The sequence below is a fragment of the Sphaerodactylus townsendi genome, linkage group LG06 (genome assembly GCF_021028975.2).
Source record: "Sphaerodactylus townsendi isolate TG3544 linkage group LG06, MPM_Stown_v2.3, whole genome shotgun sequence".
In the NCBI taxonomy this organism is placed as follows: Eukaryota; Metazoa; Chordata; class Lepidosauria; order Squamata; family Sphaerodactylidae; genus Sphaerodactylus; species Sphaerodactylus townsendi.
Window position 1 is genome coordinate 85,214,518 of NC_059430.1, and position 23,254 is coordinate 85,237,771.

At 42.0% G+C, this 23,254-nt stretch overlaps 1 protein-coding gene across 1 annotated transcript in view; it reads left to right on the forward strand.

The window, feature by feature from the left end:
* The first annotated feature begins 7,480 nt into the window (after positions 1–7,480).
* Positions 7,481–23,254, forward strand: part of LAMB1 (laminin subunit beta 1) — a 71,821-nt gene continuing 56,047 nt past the window's right edge. The window contains exons 1-5 of the mRNA XM_048500033.1: positions 7,481–7,781; positions 7,853–7,953; positions 10,817–10,989; positions 15,530–15,665; positions 22,351–22,424. Of these exons, the coding sequence (XP_048355990.1) occupies positions 7,917–7,953; positions 10,817–10,989; positions 15,530–15,665; positions 22,351–22,424 (420 nt within the window). The 5' untranslated portion in view covers positions 7,481–7,781; positions 7,853–7,916. The remainder of the gene's footprint in view (positions 7,782–7,852; positions 7,954–10,816; positions 10,990–15,529; positions 15,666–22,350; positions 22,425–23,254) is intronic.

Here is a 23,254-nt window from a genome sequence, read left to right on the forward strand (position 1 = left end):
CAAGAGCTTCCTGTCCCAAGTTCATGAAAGCACCAATGTTACCCTTAACAGGCAGTCTCCACTTAAATTGGAGAAAGTGGCTGGTAAGACAGAAAGCAAAAGGGGGTAACTGGAATCGATAATCTATATATACCAGCACCTGCCGTGCTGAAAATTATTGAATAAGCAGGCAATACTTACATTGGAAAGAAGAAAAATAATAAAAAACAAATATATTTGAAGCAATGAACATACATACACATGCAAAAACATACAAGAGCTGACTAAAAGAAAAGAGAGGAAGTTGTATGGGCTTTCAGGGATGAATGATAGTTACCAGACTTTTCAGAGAAGAGTAGATAAAAAAATCCCACTCAGACATGTGCCATTCTGCCAGAGGGGAACAAAATTCCTACTTGGCTAGACCTGCTAGCAGCCACTCTGAAATAAAGGAGGAACAGTGGGTGTTTCCCTTGCTGGTGGTCAAAAACAGTAGGAGATGGGGCACATGTCATCTCATTCGCCCACCCCCAATTGCATCACAAAAAAGACAGTGTCACGATATTGGCTCTCTCCTCTGCCTGCTGAAACAAAACAGCTCCTTTCCTTTAAGCCAAGATGGGCTTGCTGAGAGAACAGCAATCAGGTAACAAGGCAGGAGAGCTGCTGGCAGATACAGTTTATAACCAAGTGTTATATGGTTTGAAGTGAACTGCATATCTAATGAAACTTGCCAAAGAGAGTTCCACAGAAAACTGCTGGCATTTTCAGAAAAAACTCTTTGCTATGAGCATTATAAAGTGCTCGCCTAAAGGCAAATTTCACAGACTGTGGCATCTATAATGTGTAATTGTGGTACTGGGTATATCACAAGAGTTTCAGTGCAAAACACATAACCCCATAAAATGAGCTGTTCTGGATGCAAGCTTGGGTTACTCCCTTCAATACTGCAAGCACAGGATATGTGATTTCATAATCCTCTAGTTTTAACTAATAGCAATATTGATAATAAATGATAGTAGCCATTTTGTGCTGGGTCAATTATACCATTTCACAGAACTACCATTTCACAGGTAGTTCATTTACGCATACTATATGCAAGCATCCTTTCTCCCTCTCCCTCTCATATGTATGTATGTATATAGTTTTAAAAGGATTAAGTTCTGCTTCCTAAACAATTTTATCCTGGCTGACATGACCTGAAGTTTGGAAATAATGGTAACAGTAAAAATATTATCAGCAATTTTCCAGGAGGAACTGAGTGTGGCCTGAACTAATCAAGAGGGGCGAAGTTCCTAGGAGATTTTATATGTTTATAAATGTGATATATAAATAAATAAATAAAATGTGGGATATTTGGCTGACAAGACGTCTAGGTTTTGTTTACATTATAATGAAATTCTGTGGGTAATCAGCTGATCACTCATGCTTTATTGGGAAGTATTATTTATTGGTTCATATCCAACTCTACTCTGCTTCCCTTCCAAACCAAATGCATCAGCAAGCCTTTATTGGCATAGACAACAGTACAACAATAATAAAAAACGGATTAAAAAGCATATACAATACAGGAAATAAATGTTAAGTCGAAGGAAATCTACTGGCATTAAGTAATTTCCAGGAGAAAGTCTGCCACTATCATACAGAGAGAGGGATCAGGATTGTCCAACAAGTAGTGTAATCTAATTAAATCGGGGAGATCTGGTAAATGTAAAGGAGTAAGATTCACATACTTGGATCTGATTTCCTTGAATCTGAGACAGTGAATCTGGTGGGCCAGAGTTTCAACTGAGCCATCATTACACGGGCACAATCTTTTAGCCTTTTCTTGCTTATTAAATCTGCGTAGTAATGCTGACATACTGTTAGATGTAGCTAGGAGAGCGGCCTTCCTATGTGTTGCCCATGAAAGGTTAAAGGAGAATGAGAGGCCAAGGTACTTGTAGCACTTAACCTGTTCAATTTGGGTGCTTTTCATTGCCCATGTGAGCTTCTTAAAGCGCCTAGAGAAGACCAATACCTTGGTTTTTTCATAATTAATTGTCAGTCTGTTGGATTCACAGTAATCCACACAGCGCTTCATTAAGCATCTGAGGCCAACTCTGGATCGAGAGAGAAGGACAGCGTCATCTGCATAGAGCAGAATTGATACATGGGATGTACCCAATTTTGGGGCATGGCTGTTCACTGCTGAGAGAGCAGAGGGGAGGTCACTTAAGAAAAGATTGAAAAGAGTGGGGGCCAGGACACAGCCCTGTTTGACCCCTTTGGAAATTGAAATACTGTCTGTCCAAAGGCCTTCATGGGAACACTTGATCCGGCAGCTGGTATTTGTGTGCAGTTGCATAATTAAGAACAGGAGTCTGGCATCAACATTGAGAGCAGCCAGTTTTGCCCAGAGAAGTACTCTCGGCACAGAATCAAAGGCAGCCTTTAAATCAATAAAGGCAGCGTAGAGTTTGTTATCTGCATTGATTTGAGTATTTACTGGCTAGGTGTAATAGCATCAAGGCGTGGTCCAGAGGAGATTTCCCTCAAACCAAATGCAAAGGGATCTAAGGTTTGGAAGCTTGCATTCAGAGTAATGCCTTAGTATAGAGAAGGAAGCGCGTACCATTTAATTTTCCTTGTCCCTCTAGTCAACTGCCTGTGATGGTTTCAGTGTGGTGGATTCCATACAGCACAAATATAACATCTTTAGAATGCCATATATATAGTATTTTGTGAGAGAACTTTTCCCAGTTGTCTTCCCCAAAACGACTTCGACTGTTATAATTCTCCTAACCTGGGTTTTTCAAAGATAGCTAAACTAACTATCTTTTTCTCCTCAACCGGGATTGATGATGATTCCTGCCTACTGAATTAATGCCAACAAGCAGGAAACGTTTTCTTTCTCCTTCCCAACCCTCTTGCTTTCACTCCCACCACTCGCACCCACCATTGTGTGTACTGCAGAAGATTCTCCATGGAGATTCCCCATGGAGATTTTCTCTACTTGCAGCTCATCCTTTTGCTGTTTCACTGCACAAAGCAGATGAATAAAGTTTGATTAGCCCTACAATCCTGTGCACGTGTTGTTTTTTCTTTTTTGTTTGATTGTTTCAAGAGGGCTGTCTGCGAAGCTACAGCAACATGACTAGAGAAGCTGCAATATACGCATATTTGTGTTGCTATAGCTTTGCAGACAGCCCTCGAAACAAAACAAGAAAAAAAGGGAAATAAGACATGTGTATGGGATTCCTGGGCTAAACAAACATTATTCATCAACTTTGTACAGTGAAATAGCTAACAGGTGAACTGCGAGCAGAAGAAACCTCTGTGAGGAATCTCCATGGAGAATCTCCTTCATGCAAACACAATGACGAGAGCACTATGAAATTGACAGGAGCTCCATGCAGCAAGAGGGAAACAAGATCCATTTGGGCTGACAACATTTGTGTTCTCCTGTGCTGTGGGAACACAAAAACCCAAAATGGATCTTTTTATAACATCCCAAAGATGTTGTATTTATGCTGTGCAGAATCAACCTGTGACTTGTAAGTATGCACCTCAAACTCACTTGAAATAGCAATTTCTTCTTTTGCTATTTAGCAATACACAAGTAAGATGTTTCTTGGATCATCTCTTGAATGTGGGACTTGCTCACATTACAGGACACATCAAAAGAAAAATGTTCATAATTTATGCAGCAGTCCAGTGGAATTGGGGTGGGAAAATGCCCTGATTGCTTATCAGATCTCCCTTAGATCAGTTTCCATATTACCAGAGGGACCACGTTACACTTTCATTGTGACTGTGAAGTCTGCATCTTCCAGGGGGAGAGCTTGTAACCAATGATTAGGAAAAGAATTTTGAGCCTTTCTTGTTTTTCATGAATCTGTAGATGACTTGTCTTCTGTCCAGATAAAAAAGTGGCCAGCAGAATGCACTGGTCTTCCCCAAAAAAGGAGTCAAACAAGGAGATGACCTATTGATTCTCTGCCCATCAGGAATTTCTCAGGCCGTTTCCGCACGGCCTCCAGTCGCCCCCACGCTGCCAAGAGTTCTGGCGGCGTGGGGGCGCAAGCCCGTTCGCACGCAAGCGTGCGAGCAGGCGAAGCGGAGGCCGGCAGACGGCAGGCGGCTCCGCATGGAGCCGCCTCTTCCCCGCCTGACCACGGTGTCTCTGTTGTTGCCAGTTGGTGCCGCAGCCCCGCCCATCGCTGCCCTCCGACCCCTGGAGGTCGGAGGACAGTGTGGGCGGGCTGCGATGCCCAGCAGGCTTACCTACGAGGACACCGTGGAGTGGGCGGAGACAGGAGACAGCTGCTTCGCCGGGCGCCGTTCGCACCGGGCATCGCTGAAAGACGCTTCCTCCCCAACAACAACCCTTTAAAGGGTTGTTGTTTAGGGCGGCCTGACGCCGGCCTGGGGGGAGGGAAGCGGAGTCAGGTCGCCGCTGCTGCGTTGCAGCAGCGGCGCCTGTGCGAACGGCGGCCTGGGGGTGCCGTTTTTACTGCCCCCAGGCCGTCGTTAATGGGCCATGCGGAAACGGCCTCAGGCATTAACTTTATTTCTTTTGAAGGAAAAGAATTTTGAGCCTTTCTCATTTTCTTGAGTCTTGTAAATGGTTTGTCTTCTATCCATGTGAAAAGGCAACCCACAGTATGGTGGCGCAAGAAAGAGGAGTCAAGCATAGAGAGGACAGGGAGATTCTCTGCCCATCAGGAATTTTTCTGGCATTAACTTTGAAATGATGGAAGAGGGGAACAGGTTCAACAGCTATTATTCTATTCTGTATGGGAATACTGTATTTATTTATAAAATGTTACACCTTGCATCATACCCACACCTCTAAGATTAGAAACAGGTGAAAATTGTTATCGTTTGTTTCTAAGCAAAGAAAGACTCTTACAGGATGAGGGCTAGGTGTCTGCTAGTAATAATGTCAGGCAATACTATACCTTTCTCCAATAAAACATCTAAGTGCAGTCGTGCGATCTTCGGCAAAAGTTAATTTAGCATGTTTCCACATTTGAAAAAAGTCCCAATTCTCTTGAAGCATTTAGGAGTCTTGTTTAAGTGCTGCCTTGGCTCAAACAATTATTCTCTGCACTGTTAAACATAGAACTTTGGTAAAAGTGCAGTTATATTGCCTCAGACGGCTATCAGCAACACTTCCATTTTTGTACAGTTGTGTGTCAGCCATTTTCTTTCCAGCGCCATGGGAAAGAAAATGGCAGGCGCAACTGTACAAAAACAAAAGTGTTGCTGAAAGCTGTCTGAGGCAATATAACTGCACTTTTACCAAAGTTCTATGTTTAACAGTACAGAGAATAATGGTTTAATGGAATGCGGCACTTAAATAACACTCCAAAATGCTACAAGAGAATTGGAAGTGGGGTCGGGGAATGGCAAGCACTAGGACCCCTGTGGAGCATTCCACCACAAAGAAAATCCAGGAAGATGTGGCAGATTAATTCACCCACCTCCTGAGATCTTTTCATGGGAAAAGGTATAGTTTGCCATTGCTTGTTGTCTTAAAGAGAAGGGGATGGGGCACGTGCTGACCCTCGGGTGGCCTTCATTCCTCCCACCTCTAATTGCATCACAAAGAAGACATTTCCAGCTCTTCCCTCCAGAACTGATTCATATCAGTTCCTTCCAACTCCCCCTTGTGCTGATGGTTTGGGATCACTCTAGTCTTGACTATAGCCTAGCTGAAGCCTTATTCTCCTGAACAACAGATAAGGGGGTAAACCTGTCTCCATGCCAATCCAACTTGAGGTGTCACATATTTACTGATGTCTCCACAGGTTCAGTACGTTGCTCTGCTCTTCTTGGTGCAAAAATCGATACTCCCTGAACGATCTAGCACAGAAAACATACAGTTCTATGAGAAAATGGTGGACTAAAAATGATGGAGCACATTTTTTTCACACCAAATGAGCATAAGAATGTAAACTTTCTGTATAGGCAACAACCAGTTTCCAAACTGGATACTTATGTATCCAAAATGGCTTCACATGCAAGCATAAATAGCAAGAGGGAGTCTAAAATATATTTTAATGTTGTTCACCAAAAAGAGTCTGGCACAAAGAAGGCAGTTGGGTGCTGACGGGACTATGCGAATAGAAGATAGCCAAGTTATTTTGATGTTCACTAGACTTAGGGGGATGTAACCCCAAGTTCAGATTCCAAATATGAATATTGGAGACTGGAATACAATACAGTCCATACATAGTTCTACTGAAAATCATTCCAAAATGGGATGGATGCATTTTTTTTCCTTTCTTTCTGGGGACTTTGCATGGGAGTATGAAATGTTAGCGTAGCTGCATGTGAGGGGGAGTGGATTTATTATCAAAAAGGGTTTGGGGTTTTTTTTGCCTCATCAATCTCTCTGAGAATGAAAGTGTGTATGAGGGGGAGGGTGATCGGCTAGTTCCCCTTTCTCAGCTTCTCCTCCTCCTCAGCGTCTTTGGCCTAATTATTAAACTCCCCAGACTCCAGAATGAGGCATATGGGCTTAATCATTAGGCAATGAGATTAGGGTGTTACTGAGTGGAAAGTGGTACTGTGGTAAATAAATGTTGGTAAGTTAGGATGTTATGCAAGATGAAAGTATTTATCTCCTGCTAGGATTGTTGATACTTCCTCGAAATTAACAGGGAAAGGAAATATTTGTAATGGGGGAGGAGGGAGTATGTTGTGGATCCTGAGAGTTACTGTGTGTGAAAGAATTCTAAGGAAGCTAATACCAGGTGTTCAAACACCATGATCCAGGAGGCCTTCAAAGCATTAGGTCACCTGAAAGGTCATGAGAATGTTTTGTAAAACAATGCATACTTTTTATACCTTGCTGTTTTATCTATTCAGTTTAGAGCTTATCCAAACAATCAGTGCAAAGTATATGTGCAGGCTAATACAGAGAGCATGAATTCCAAATAACCCCACGCACAGAAAGAGAAGGAAACTGTAACCACTAAATTTGAGTAAATTGTTGTTTATAGGGAAAAATTGTGATTATTTTATAAACAATGTTTAAAAGATTTTTTTATAAACAATGTTTAAAAGAACCAGGGAGTTCTAGTGCCTGCTTGCCATGATATTTACGGACTGTCTGTGCTTCAGTAATTAATGTAATCTGTAATTCGCTCTCAATTTAACCCACCTCACAGGGTTGTTGGGAACCGAGGATGGGAAATCCCTGGAAATTGCCCCAAGCTTCTTGAAGTTGGAATGGGAGAAAATACAATGAATAAATTGCTTGCAAAATGAAATTATTTAAAATGGTAAAATTACTACAAGATATTCAGGGGCTGCGTAACTTTTTAAAAAATTCCTTTGGAAATTGTATATTTTAAATGCGGCAGGGTTGTTCAATTTTATTTGCTCAGGTAGTTAGCATCTGTTAGATGCCTCCTTCCTGAATTCCAGATATCCCGCCTCTTTTGAATTTATACTTGAACAAAAATTTGTCTTCAAGATGCCACCAGACTCCAGTTCGATTCCCCTGGAGTGAGAGCCAGCCGATGGGTATAGCAAAGTGAAGCGCCGATCTAAATATTTGCACCAGAAATAACCTGAAGGCGCTCGCGGGATGGTGATGTAAACAACTGCCCTGGTACAGCTCCGGTCTGGAGACAAAGGACAGGCGGTCGCGGGCGGCCCTCGAGGGTCGTAGCCGGCGCTCTCCCCTCGAGAGGGCGGGATTGCAGCCCCTTCGGCGCTTGCGTGGGAGAGCCTCCCTCTCGGAGGTGAAGTTTCGCCTCTCCAAAGCTTCTCACTGACTAGCTGGAAGGAGTAGAAGGCACGAAACGGTAAGGAGGGGCGAGCTGCTTGTCCCGATTTCTTCAGCATGCAGCCTGTTCATTAAATGTCTGTTTTGCAGTTCTTCTGCAGAGAGGAAGGCGAAGCCGGTTGCTACCTTCTCCTGCCCAGGCAGAAGTAAAGCGATGGGGCTGTTCCAGGTGTACTTTGGCTGCTTTCTAGGTAATTAAGCGTTTCTTTTTTAAGTTTGCCATCTCCTGCCTTATTGTTTGAATGCAGTTGGAATGTCCCAGCCAGCAGCGAGCTCTGAGTTGAGAAGAACTTGGGGCTTGTTTCATTCAAAGCAGCCTTTTCAAAAGTTGTAAAAAAGAAATGCTGTTGCTTGCGGGGGGGGGGGGGGGAGAGGATAGCATCAAGGCCAGTCTAGGAAGCTAGTTTTTTGTTTAGGTTGGTTCCTAAATCATTATCTCGAATGTCTTTAAACTCACCCCGCCCAAATTTTGAGATTGCAAGCTCCTCGGGGCACAGTACAGTCGCACTAGCGCATGTGTAACCGTAAGGCACCTAAAAGTAGCGCCTTGGTTGTCTAGTGCAAAAAGTTCATGCTATCATGATAGTCCCTTGCCCGTTTACCTGAACGTTCCGCAGAACGGGATTTATTTGTGACTACGACTGCAATCTCGTGTATATGCATGCGTAAAGGTACAATCCTGTGCCGTTAATAGTGAATAACTGCATATGATTGCACTGTAAATGTCAGCCTTTATTTCCTTCGAGGTGGGGGCAAGGTTCTGTGGTTTGCAGCTGCATCTTTTGGAAAGGGCGTTTTGCCTCGCAACCCACCCAAATGCCACTTTTCAGCAAACGTGATTTACATATCCAGCGAAGAAAAAGGGCGCCTGTTAATCTGGTGCATTAGAGAATAACATTTCGTCTGCATACTAAAATGTAATATTTTGGCTCGGGGAAGAACGTGCAGCCCCTTCGAAGTGCGGTTGATGGAAAGGGAGGCGCATTCGAATGACAATGGGGAAGTGCAGAAACGTCATTAAAAACGAATTTGGGGAGGGGGGCAGTACACTCAAATATATTGCACCCTAACTGGACAGGCAAACCTTCCATCTGAAGTCATCCTGAACTTATCAGAGCCCAGAAAACCCTCTTCTTCGGAGCAGCGACCCTCCAAATGCACCTCCTTTTAAGTGACTTTTGATTAATTCTGTACCTTCCTGGAGTTGGTGAACCTAACATAACTCTCCGTTGTAAGCCTGCATACGTGCTGCTCTCCTCCTCCCCCCCCCCCCAAAAAAAAGAACTCGTCTGGCGCCAGATGGCTTTAATTGCCTGCTTGTTCTCTGCCTCTGGAAGGTCCCAAGCGCAGCTGGATTGTGTTCCCCTCACTCAGAGAGAAGGAACTACAGGGAAAATGTTGACGGTCTTGGCATCTAGAGAAGGCCATTTCCCCCTCCAAAAGTCGAATCTCTCCTGTTTTATCTCAGTCTCTTCAGGGAGAAACTCCACCCCCTTTCCCAAGTGGTTAGACTAATACTGCAAATCTCAGGCCCCTGAAGCAAATCCTAAGAACAGCTGTAATGCATCCAACTAACATCTGGTGCATCTAGCCTAGGACCTTGGTACACATATAGGCTAGCCACTAGTTTCCATCCAGTGAGGTTGATTTCCAAATGTCACCGGAGTGGAGTCATGGAGGGTTGAAGGCAAAAAACCAACGTTAACTGGGTTTAAAACACAGGATATTTACTATTCATAATGCTGAATTCATTATGAGATTCGTAATGCTGAAATTCCCTGGGTTAAGCACCCTCTCCCCATGCATCTCCACTGCATGGAAAGCATCACCTGTTGAATTCTTGACCATCTTTCAGCTATTTGGAGCAGGCCAACAAGAAGGAAACCTGCATCAAACTAACATTCTTTCCAGCCCAGCATCTTGTTTCACACACAGGCTAGCCACTGGTTTCTACTCAATGAAATTTATTTCCGAATAACTGCACCAGAGTGCACAGTTGCGGGGGGGGGGGGGGGGTGGGCAAAAAACTACCCTGATTGGTTTAAAACCCAGAGTATTTACTATTGGAACAAGATTCATAATGCTGAAAGACTGAAATTCCCTAGGTTAAGCACTCTCTTCCCATGTATCTCTATTGCATCAAGAGCATCACCTGTTGAATCCCTGTCCATCTTGCAGGTGTTAGGAACACAGCCAACAAGATGGCAACCTAATCCTTGAATTATGAAATATATGTTGCAGATAATTGGTGTGTGTGTGTAGAAATTAGGCCTGGTCCCATGCCTCTAGCATCTTTTACAAAATGTAAATTAGGGAATAATGCAGACTCCCTCCTCCTGTAATTGAGCAAGGATATTAAGCCCCCCAGAACCATGTGGGCAGAATGCCAACAGTGGATTCAACCCAGTGTGAACCCCTTTACTATTTGTGGCAGTTACTTTTCATGGATCCAATATGGGCAGGTACTGGTTCCACCTTCCCATTTGATGTGCCCCTTTCAAAGTATTGATAGTGGTGTGCTGAATCAAGAGCTGACTGTGTGGCAAAGTGACTCCACAATTTTGTGTCTGTGGTGACAAAATCCCACTCATCACACATGGAGATAAAATGTGATTGTCTGCAGTGCCCTGGAATGATGGGATGATTCAGTTAACATTCTGTCTGTTCTACCATGGCACTGTGGCATAACTTAATCGGTGTGCCTGAAGAAATTTCAGTGTCATTTTTATGACTGCTGCTCTTTAAGCAAGCTAGATGTTGTTGATCCTTGTCAATTTCACAATAGTCATAGAATTAAGAATGTTTTCAGTCTGTCAAAAGACAGGAATTGATGACTCAAATAAAGTGTACGCTTCAAATTCAAATGTCAGATGGATTTTATAAGGCAATATTGCCTATTCTAGAATTTTACCATTCTATAATATGTAATGGATGTTCTAAATCTAGAACAGTGTGGCTGTGTTGTGACCTTTAAAAAAGATCTAACTGGAGTAAATATAAGCTGACTAATATGGAGCCGCTACCACTGAAAAGCTTCCCTTTCTGGATCTGTAGGTCTCTGGGCCACTGCAGTAGGCCAGGAACCAGAATTCAGTTATGGATGCGCTGAGGGGAGTTGCTATCCTGCTACCGGAGACTTGCTAATTGGACGAGCTTCAAAACTTTCTGTTACCTCCACCTGTGGGCTCCAAAAACCTGAACCATACTGTATTGTGAGTCACCTCCAGGTAAGCCCATACAGCCAGAGATTACTGTAATTTAAGCATAGTTAGAAATGTACAATTCCCAGAAATTTTGAAACAAATTTGTCCCCTCCCATGCCTTTACAGTCTCTATAATCATTATAGTAAAATTGATCACCAAGTTGCCTACTCTTCCCTTTTCTGCCTTTGGCTGTCTAAACAGCCCCACACCCTCTCTAGATAAGTAGAAACATCTGGTGCTGCCCTACGGGTTGAGAGGAAGCAGACTACATCCCTAGGGCATAGATTTGTTTGTACAGTTGCATGTGTCCTGCAGTTTCCTGCTCTTGTTTGCTTTTGCTCCTTAAATGCATCAAACAACTGTCTCCCAGGATTATTATGAGTGTGAGTACTGTTCCCTGGAAGTTCTCTACGATACCAACAAAAATTCTGAGCTCAAACTCCTTGGGGCTTTCCCCTCAAATACAAACACTCCTAGGGAAAAATATGAAACTTTATCCCCAGGCTCCAAGCTGTAACAAAAGATGTGTTCTTTTGTGAAGTCATAGGAAATTCTCTCATTTGCCTGTTACATCTTTTTCAGTATTGAAACAATTTTTTTTCAATAAGGCAAGATAAAAATCCTCTGCCATAGTTGTTCTTCTGTATGTTTGGATTGTGTTGTCCCAAGATACTTTGATATCCAAAACAACTGCAGCATGCAGTGCTATACTCTTCCACCAAAAGATTAAAGTGCGGTCAGTGGTGGTGGGGTAGAAGAGAAAATAGTATGGCTCTGCATTACAAAATAATTCTGAATAAATATGAGAATTAACATTCATTTTTAAGCACTTCCTTTGTCAAAACCATTATTCTATGCATTATTAAACATGTTACTTTGATAAAAGAACATTTATAGTCCATCAAACAACTATCAGCAGTACTTACCTTTTTAAAACTACACCATACTATTCCTTGGCAAAATGGCTGACAGAGGGGAGCAGGCATGTCTTCCTCTGGAGAGGAGTTAAAAAGAACAGGAAGTGCTTGGCAGAAGGATAGGAGGGGAAGCTGTTTTGCTCCCTGCCCTCTGGCGATCCCTCTCGTTATCCCCTGTGGAGCACCGTGAGACAAGGCTGAGCTGGGATCAGGACAAGGGGAGCTGTGGGTTGCTGGTAGAGTGGTCTCTGGGCCAGCCCCTGAGAGGAAGTTCACAGCTCCTGGCTCATGTTATATACTCTGTATTTATAATCTCAGTGAGCCACATCAGTCTCAGAACATTTGTGCGGGACCACCTTCTTTTCTGCTGGGTGTTGAAGTGAGGCCATGCACAGGCAGGGCAAATTGCACCACCAGGAGAGGAGAGATGGATACTTATGTTATTGTGCCTGCCACTGCTTGCTTGGGGGGGGGTGTGTGTTTGGGAGGGGCCCCTTGCTGGTGGGCTTGTGCCGCTTGGAGCCTCACTGCATGCCGTGGATTACATGCTCTTCAACTGCTTGCACAGCCCTCGCTATGCCCCTGGGCAGGGCCTGCACCCCTCTTGCAGTCAGCATTGGCCCCGCATGGCCGCTTTGATCACATGTTTGGCATCAACAAAGTCGCAAGGGTGGGGTTTTTTTGTTTTTATTTTTGCATTCAAATGAAGGGGGAGCAGAACTAGGTAGGACCCAAGCAGAGAATTCTATAACAAAGAAAGCCCAGCGTGTGGTGGATGAATATACAACTCTGTTTTTAATCTTTTGGTGAAAAAGAGTATAGAAGTATGTGCAGTGCAGTGGCTCAGAGATTTAAAAAAGTTTTTAAAAAACCTATGTGTATAGTGCAGGCAGAAGAGCTCATATTCAGGAAAGTTGGTTTGAGAAATCAATTTGCATCTCTGGATTTTTTTGAGTGAGAATCTACTGTGTTAACGGCTTCTGAATACTTTCACACAGACCCTCTAGTATAATGATTGCACTTCATATTATCTTTGTTCAGGCAAGGTACTTGTAACTAGCAAACCACTGTACTTTCGAGCAAAGGTCTCTGAATCAGAGTCTACCAAGGCAAGTCAGTAGGCTTAAAGAGGTATTAATTCTGCTTAGGATTGCACTTAAGAGGTTGCCCAAGGTTGCCCATGGCCCCAGTGAGGCTTGTCTAAACTGCAGTAATACAAGAGGCACAAGTGTGACTATCTGGCTCATCCACCTATCCTCGTCACAGTACCCATCAGTATGAACGAGGGCCTCTTTGCATAAAGTTCCAGTCAAATTTGATCTACTTGTATAGGTGTTTAGGTTAATGTTTTATAAACAAAACTCATAGTTTATCCTGAAGTCTTCATGTATATCAAGATGAAAAAAGAGCCAGAACAACATCCCTTTGAATTACAAATATATGAAAAGTTTTCTGCTAAACTGATTTACAGGTCAGTTCTAAATAGAAATACTATAGAATGTGTGTGTTGAACTCAGTGGGTTTAGAAGGCTGTAACTTTGTTTAGGATTGCATTGTGATATCCTTAAATTGGATTTTTGTTCAACTCAGGAGCATTATGGTTAGTGAATTAACTGTGCACAGTGAGTCCAAATATATTAGTAAGAAACATCCAGATTTTTTTCCCAAGCACATCGTATGAACTTTGCCCGGAAAAACCACCACAACTTTACGAACTTTGTCTAGACTGTTTCCTCATCTAGTTTCTTGCTTAATGTAATCTAGTAACTTCAGAATTGTCATAGAGCTGAAAGATTGAATGGAAGCAAGCCACTCTTTTTCTAAAATGTAGTATATATAGAATATAGCATATACAGGTAGATACTGTATAATCAAGTAGAAAATATATTTTAACCATAAGAGAAGAAATGTCCTTGTTTCACATTTGTAAATAGAACAAAACACATTTGTAAATAGCTTTTCCAAAAATCAGGGAAAGAGGCAGAGATGTTCTCTGGAGGAGGCTAAGAAGAGCTAGGAAATATTCGACTGAGGGTGACTTATCCCAGGCAGCCCAATCCAGAGGTGGTGCAGCCCTGCTGCCTCCAAGAGGGCTTTTTGGAAGTGTGAAAAGGCAAAAAATGAAAAAAAGCTCCCCCCGCCTCCAAAAAGGCCTCCCCAGGGCTTAATGGACCAAAAGGGGGGCATAAGTCCAACCCCCAGGTTCTGGTGTTCCAGGAGGCAAAGCTGGGATGGAAGCCAACTAACATCAGCTCTGTCCCCCAGCTGTGCCTCTGGAATGCCCCGCTGGGTCACAGAAGCCACCCATCAGTGGATTTGCCCCTTCACTGGGATAAATCCACCAGGAATGCAAATCCACCAGCGCAGACATCAGTTCACATCCCTCCACACACTCTGGATTGGGCCATTAGGGATGATGTTGTAAATGTTTTGTACCACCTAAGTAAGGATAGGGCTAGAACTTGGGCATATGGGAAGGTATGAAGACTGCTTAGATAGGCCACAAGAAGTGACCAAGCACACACAGAAAATATGAGAGGGGTGTAATATATGTGGGTTTATTTACTAATGCTTGAAGACAAGATGAGGGAGCTAGAGTTCTTGGTACTAAGATATAGGGCACATATAAAAAACCTTCTGAAACTGAAGGGATCTGTGATCCTGAGGAGGAGGAAGAAATCAGGGAGGCAGCCAAAGGAGAAAATATTGTAATAGTTTGCCCTAATACATCATCACACTGGTTGGGTAAATGTAATTTTGGATTGTAGTGAAAATGTCTAGATCCTTTAAATGTCCATGTCCTGGAACAGTGATAGAGTCAACTGAATAAGCAGCAACCATAGATTTAATGCTGCTTGGTGGCCAGAATCTTCTATAAGATGCATGTGTCATTGAACTGATAATACAAACCAATTAAACAGAAATACAAATAGAAAAGGCCCAGAAATTTAATATTGCTTGAGTCTAATTTCAAAAGATGACACTTCTCATAGACAGCGGATGAGTTAAAAGAAAACTGGGATGAAGAGTCAGGAGAGTCTAAACTGTTCAAAACACTTGGGAATTATTTAAAACAACAGTACTAAAAATTCAGCTATAATCATTAATAGAGTTCATTAATAGAGTCAAGAAAAATATAGAAGCAGGAAGGTTTCCTTTAAAAAGCAACAGTCTTGAGATGAAGAGAACCAAAAAGAGCACAATCGGGCAAACTAATGTCTGAAAAAATAAAAGAATTTGAGGACTATAATGCTAAAAATGTTGCAACTCCCCAGCCCAAAAAACATTTCTTCAAATTCATTAAAAGTAGGAAGTCAGTTAGATAGTTGGTTGGACTACAGAAGAATTAAGAATTGCTGAAGGAGAATAGAGAGACTGAAGAGAAGCTGAATGAACTCTTCACCTCAGTCTTTAATGATAAAAATGTTGGACTCTTTCTCTGTTAGGAAGGGCATATGAAGAATCAAATGAAACAGAGTCACAAAAGCTGATGTTTTAGACCTTGCAGATGAATAAAAAAATAATGTTTAGATGGCATATACTCAGGAGTTCTTCAAATAGTCATTGTGAATTGTGTTTTTAGCAGGTTGTTTGGAGCAGGATGAAAGCCTCTGCAAGACTGATTGAATAATCTGTTTAATTACAGGAGGATAAAAAATGTTTTATATGTGATTCACGGGACCCATTCCATGAGACAATCAACCCAGACAGTCACCGTATTGAGAATGTGGTCACTACCTTTGCTCCAAACCGGCTCAAACTGTGGTGGCAGTCAGAAAATGGTATGTTGTGGTGATAATCGCCCAAGAACAAAACAGGTTGCTTTGATTTCTGCGTGCTTATAATGATTTCTGCCTTGTAATTAATTCCACTTCCTAATTTTAGAGTCCTGAACATAAACAGCATTTGTTTGGTAAAACTAGAGCCTGTAATGGAAGTTGCTATTTTTTTAGGCAACATTTTTATAAACATCGAAACATTGAAAAAGACAACAGATCAAGATATTTTGTTATTGGGAAAGATATGTTTCACAAACTAGTCCTGATCTTTTTCTCCTCTGAGGTGAAAGTGGGCATATGAGGAAATGTTTTACCTGCCATCATTCCATTGTTGAATAGTTAACTTAGAATATTCTGTTTCACGTCTCTGATTCATTGTTGTACAGTGGCTTAAGGCATGTGCCATAATGTGATTTACCAAAATGAACTGTTCAGTATTGTAGTTGTGAAAGAAGGCATTTCCTTTAAGATATTTCTGTAACAGATTCTGCTTTCCCTTTTAGCTCAGTGGGAATTTCTTTCCCACCATTTGTGTCTTCTTCCCTCTCATTTTTTCACCTCTTGGGAACTAGGACAGGGAAGAGTAAAGGCAAAAAGAAGGAAAGAGAATGCTTGCATACTAGCCTCAATTGCTCAAAGCCTTGTTGATATCTGCAGGCTTTTGGGGAAGAGATTGGGTGAAGGTGTTTGTAGGAGGGGCAAGTTTGAGAAGTCGATTTATGGCTACCAATCTTGATCCTCTTTGATCTGAGATTGCAAATGCCTTAACAGTCCAGGTGCTCGGGAGCAACAGCCGCAGAAGGCCATTGCTCTCACATCCTGCAGGTGAGCTACCAAAGGCACCTGGTGGGCCACTGCGAGTAGCAGAGAGCTGGACTAGATGGACTCTGGTCTGATCCAGCTGGCTTGTTCTTATGTTCTTATGTTCTAAGTCTTGAGGATCTCCAGGCTTGGTGGATGTTCTCAGATTGTTTGGGTTAAGCTCTTTCAACAGGGTATTGCCTGGGAAAGTTCATGGTAAAAGGTGACAGTTACATGAATGAAGAAATAATGTTTTAGCTCTTATGGTATTCATATGTTACGGTACTAGGCTTATCATGACTGCACAAGTCATGTGATGTGAAGAAAAGTACCTGAGTGTTACATAAGTATTCTCACCTGCTAAATCTATGCTACAGTACCATAGTTATTGTGCGTTTCAAACTTGAATGGGTATTGCCCAAAGATGGGCCATCAGTCATATCCTAAATGTTTAAACCAGCAAAGAGAGTTTGTGTTACTGTTTTCTGCTTGTGACATACTTAATTTGGGATTGTTCTGGAAGATGGTGCAGCTTTTGAGCAAGTAGTTGGTGAATATTCTTTTGGTCCCTTCATGTTCCATAATTCAACACTGCTTGTTATCTGAGTTGTCATTTGGTCATGCAAACATTTATTATAGCCTTTAATATCATAACTGCTGCAAGGAAATGGGCATGAGTGAAAGAGCTTTTGAGATGGAGAAGTTTAAAGCAGTGAGATTCTGTAGCTTATAACACTTATGACAAAGGTGTTTTAGTTTACTGAGAGTAAAGTTGAACTTTGGCTTAGCCAAAACCTTTTGGGAAGTCTACAGCAAAACTGTAACAGAATCGAAAATGCCATTACTTCTGTAGCTTGTCCAGAGGCCTCCTTTTCTTACTCAGACTAATGTCATCTTTTTGTTGGATAATGGCAACATTCTGAGATTTAATTGTATTAGTATTTTATACTGTGATTTCATTTGGCCAGTAAAAGACATTGGACTTTGTAGCTGCAATCAAATAATTGCATGGAAAAAGTTACTTACAAAAAGTGATTTACAAGCAATTCTTAAATCTGCTGCAGAATCTTACATCTCACAATTCAGCTCACAGTTATAAGTCCTGTTGATTTCAGTGAGACTTACTTCTGAGGAAGTATATTTGGAGCACTGCCTTAGTTTACACAACTAAATCAAGCTGTCTCTAGTGTTTCTTATTCAGTATTCTAAATATCTTCACATTGCACTGAACTTGAGCATGTGTATGTGAAGCAGGAAAATTTTAACTTAAATTATTACTGATGTTTTAGTTAAAACTATAGCTGTTTACAGTTTTGAGTGTCCTGTTCTAGGTACAGATAATTTATGCCCACAGTATTCACTGATAATTTTTCTATGAAAGAGGAACATAAACTATCTGGTGCTCACTGGCCAGAGCATAAGGATCCTATTTTTTCCAAAGCTTTTGTTTTTAAAGGATCTTTAGGCTATCATGGAAACTTGTAGCCGCCTGAACAACCCAGCTTGTTCATGAAAACTTAGAAGCTAAGCAAGGTTTGTACTGGTCAGTACATGAATGGGAGACCACCAAGGAAGACAGTTTGCTATGCAGACTGCTATCTCTTGCCTTGTGCACGCCATGGAAGGGTCACCGTGAGTTGAGACTTGATGGCATGTTAGTCATTAAGTAAACTTGTATGTAGCAGGCTCTGCTTTTCATCAAGGACTGATGCAATAACATGTAGAATCTCTGTCAGTGAACTCCTAAGAACACTTTCGTAGGGGTAAGCTGCATTGAATAAAATTGAGTTTATTTCTGAATAGACCTGCTTAGAATTGCTCCCTATGCCTCTCAGTAATACAATCTCTATACATGGAAGTTCAATTTACTCAAAGTAGTTAAAGGTAAAAGTAGTCCCCTGTGCAAGCACCAAGTCATTACTGACTCATGGAGTGATGTCACATTCCAATGTTTACTAGGCAGGTTATGTTTATGAGGTGGTTTGTCTTTGTTTTCTCCAGTTGTCTATACTTTACCCCCATCAAGCTGGGTACTCATTTATTAACCTCAGAAAGATGGGAGTCTGAATCAACCTTGAGTTGGCTACCTGAAACTGACTTCTGTCAGGATTGAACTCAGGTCGTGAGCAGAATTTTGGACTGTAGTACTGCAGCTTACCATTCTGTGCCAGGGGACTCTGACTGTAATATTGAAATAAAACTTCCATGCAGAGAGGCAATATATCCTTGAATGCAATATGCTGAGCACCAACAGGAGCTGAGCACCACCTTGTTTCTTGAGCTTTTAGAATCAACTGGCTGGCTGCTCTTGAAAATTCTTTGTAATTCTCATCTTTTTAAGAATGAGACAAGCCCGGGTAAAGAGATGAGAGTAAAGGAAAGGCAGTCAATTTTTGAACCATTTGGTATCATAAACATGATGCTGTGACTAAGTCCGTTTCCGCATGGGCGGAAGCAGCAGCTAACCACCGATATAATTTATGCCGGTGGAGCCTTGGGACTGATCCGCACGGTCTTGTGTGGGCGGTCCCGAAACTCTGCACGGAACCACCTCTGATTTGTTTTGTTTACCTACCTTTTCCCCCTGCGAAGCTCTGGACAGAGGAAGGGACACACTCAAGCTGCCCTCTAACCCCTGGGGGTAGGAGGGCAACGTGGGCAGGTCCCTCCCACTCCAGAGCTACGCAGGGAGAAAAGGTAGGTAAACAAAACAAACTGGAAGCTCCTAAAAGCGGTGCCCTCACGCTGGTGCACTTCACATGGTGCCGGCAGGACTGCTTTCCAAAAGACTTGCTCATTAAGCGTGTCAAGAAAGCAGTGTTTTCCCGCCATGCGAACAGCACCGCAGGGACGGTGTTTATACCGTCCCTGAGGCGCTGATGTTGGCCCCTGCAGAAATGACCTAACATTGACAGTCATCCAGAGCACTTTACCATGTAAATACTTGATTACAGAGTGTCATCTCAAGAACATTAACAGGAATGAAGAGAAAACCATGGAATGGATCCCATAAACATTTCCACTCTCTCAAGAGCTCTTGCAGCAACAGAACAAGAGATTGTTAGATCGATCAGTCCTTGCACTGAATAAGCTTGTTGGTTCTGTTTGCATTTCCATTTGTGCAAGACACAGTGCAAGATATATTTCAGACCTTCTTTCTCCCACCCCCTATGCCTGCAAATGATCACCTTCTTTGATGAAATCAAATTGCACTAAATAAAACTTCTGCACTTTCACCTGGTGAGATTCAAGCCCATAGGTGATGAAGGGAGATGGGAAAGTGATAATGGGATTAGGTCTCACAACCTTAAGTGAATAAATGGATTCTGAAGTATTGATCAGTAGTGTTTATTGAATAGGCTTTGAAGCACCAAACTTGGCAAAGCATTTCTGATGAAGCTGGCATTCACAGTCCCCTTTATACCCAATAGAGAGCCCCCTTCCAGTTTGTGAAAAACGGTCTTTGAAGCTAAGGCACCCCAAGATTGGCAGCAGATAGTAAGAGAAAGCTACCTGACTTCCTGCCCTATGAGATAACGGATGTAACACAATTCTCAAGGGGCAGAGGTACCAGGGGAAGCCTAGCTGACTACAAAGCATGTGAAGCCATAAAGTAAAGATCAAGGAAAGAATGCACAGATGGCAGTAGATAGATATAGCAGGATAGTTACATATATCTTTCTAGCAGCAGTAATTTGTTATTTTAAGCAGTTGCATGGGTTCCAGGAATGTATTTCAATCAGCTAGATAGCATCCGCTTGATAGGTGGTCTAGCAATGCAGGGATTGCACTGGTTAGCAAAAAGAAATGGAATATCACTATTTTACTGTACAATCCTAAACAGAGTTACCTCAGTCTGCCTATTCATTTCAGTGGACTTAGACTGGAGTAGCTTTGCGTAGGATTGCATTGTTTGTCACATAGATGCTCCATATGAAGATTTGTTCTACTGTGCTCAGAGGCAGTAGGTTCAATCCTGTGAACTATGAATGGATTTATTTTGGTGATTGTTAAGCTTGGTCTATTGTTTGAAGTCTTCCTAATCTTGCCGTGCTATTGCTGCCAACATTAAGATCCGGTGAACCATGAGTGGAAAGAGAAAGAATGACTCTCTCCTCTTTCTGCTTCCTGCATCCTTTGAAAAACTGCTCTCAAAAATTGGGGGATCCTAAGAAAGAGGGATATGATAGGAAGGGTGAATTGACACAATTCAACCCCCAGACACACATCCCCTTAAATGAGATCTGCCTCCATTTTTGAAAAACTTCATGCAAGAAAAGAGAATGATTTATGCTTATTTGTTGTGTATTTGCAACCTGCCCCACTGCATCCTATTGTGTTCTTCAGGGTTCCCCAATCCTTTGGGCCAGATTTTCATGGGATGTGGACAGAGGTGGGATCCGGCAGGTTCTCACAGGTTCCCGAGAGTAGGTTACTAATTGTTTGTGTGTGCCGAGAGGGGGTAACTAATTGGTGATTTTGCCATGTGATTTTTGCCTTAGTTACGCCCTCCTCTCAGCAGTAGTGCGCAGAACTTGAAGCAGTCTAGCAGGAGGTGCACCGGCGTGCATGGCAGCCTGCGCCTGCGTGCATTCGTTTCCCGCCCAAGGACCGGTGCAGCGGCTGCATCCTTGCCACAGCCCTGCCCAGGAATGCCCCGCCCTTGAATTTCTGACCACGCCCCCGTCGTGCCCCTCCCAGCCCCATTGGCGCTACGCCACTGTTTGAATCCCACCACAATGGGAACCTGTTACTAAAATTTTTGGATCCCACCACTGGATGTGGAAAGCTCCAGGGAGAAGGGAGGGTAATGCATTCCATGAATTCTTTCCATTCACAGTTTGTAGGGTCCATCTTACTTAGTGTCCCAGGGGGATGGTCCTGGTGACTGTAAAACTTAGAGGTATGCAGTTGTTATTATTATTGCTTGACCACATAAAACAGTCTATATACCAAAATTGTGTTAGTACAACTTAGTAATTATTAATAATTCTCACCTACAAGAGATTATCTAATTCTTTTTAAAAAAAGAATTATCTAATTCTTACTACCTTTCCTGCTACAGCCCCCAAAGAGCATTACACTTAGCAGACAACAGCCTCCTACTATTTCCTAGCTTGAGAAATATCCAGCTGTCCTTAACCAGGGCCTAGTGGACCTCTGATTCAAATAAGACCTGGGCCTCGCAGGACCTGGTTCAGTTCCACTGGACCTATAAGTCGGAGGTATTCTACCAGGCCTATATTTGAGTTTTAGAGCGGGTGGCCTCCCCTTCCTTCCATTCCCTATTTCCATCTCCATTTTCCTTTTCCCTTCCTTTCATTGCTAGGCCCCGTTGGATAAGATTGGTAGAGTCTGTGCTTCCCTTCTTCTTTCATCCATTTTCTGCTATTACCCCCTGGGACAAATCTCACTCTATTGAAGAATAATTCCCCCATCCTATTTTTAATTTGGCATGATGTGGGGATCATCAATAGGGTGCCATCTTGGCTAATTTAATTTTAAAACAGTTTTTAGTGTTAATATTTTTTAATGGTTTGTTTCTTAATTTGTTGAGTATTATATATTACGTTTGTTGTTACTCACCTGGAGCTCAGTATATGCCAGGAAAGAGTGGAGTAGAAATATAATAAAATAAGATGAAAATAAATTATGATGTTTATTATTTCATTGCATTGCTTTTGCTTTGTCTAAGTAAATGAAGTAAGAATATAAGCAGTGTTGTAGCTTCTCTGAAAAAATGGTTATGGAGTGAAGTAGGAGTGTCACTCAAAATAGCGCATCTCCAATTTTTGTTCAGATTGAATCCCCTGAGAGGAAAAATTAGAACCTTGACCAATGATCTTGTTTACTGTGCAACATCCCATCTGTTCTATTTGTTCTGTAGGGTTGGAAAATGTCACTGTCCAGCTGGATCTAGAAGCTGAATTCCATTTCACTCATCTCATCATGACCTTCAAGGTAAAGAATCCATAACATTCTTTCAATGTACAAATGAGCAACTGTTCAGTCGAATACTAGTTGTGCATGGTAGAGGCACAACTAGCTATTTAAAAATAAGAAAAACAACATTCCTAATTTTCTGGGCGGGCTGTCTGTCTGTCTGTCTGTCTGTCTGTCTGTCTGTCTGTCTGTCTGTCTGTCTGTCTTTCTTTCTTTCTTTCTTTCTTTCTTTCTTTCTTTCTTTCTTTCTTTCTTTCTTTCTTTCTTTCTTTCTTTCTTTCTTTCTTTCTTTCTTTCAAGTCCTATTACTATTGGAATGCAAAAGCAAAAACAGACAATGAAGTTGTTAGTTTTGAGATTAAGTTTAATTAGCTTTTTCTGTAGATAAGCCTGGTTTGAGTAAATCCCAAACACTGATAAGACAGTGCTCCTTCCTGTTTGTTCTCTGTAGCAGAAATTATGAGTTGCCCTGTTTTTGGAAGTGCTGTATTTCTGTTTAAGTACAAATTGTGTCAGTTTTTTTCATGCTAATGTTAGTTTATTGAAAAAAGTTAACCTTTTCCATCTTACAGATATTCAGTGTAACTAACAGTCACCATAAAAGCACGTTTTAATGAAAATTCAATTGAAGATAGGTCAGTTAAATCATGCTGAATTGCAACAGCAGAACAAAACCTCCGAAAAGAAGATAAAAGTGCTAGTCAGCTTGTGCCAAAACACTCCTAAATAGGCTTGTTCTTGCTGTCCTGTGAAGTGCAAGCAGTAAAAGTGCCAGGTGAATCCTCTGTGGGAGGACATTTCCTAAAAACAACACTGTGACTGAAAAAGACCCATCCAGTGTCCAGTGC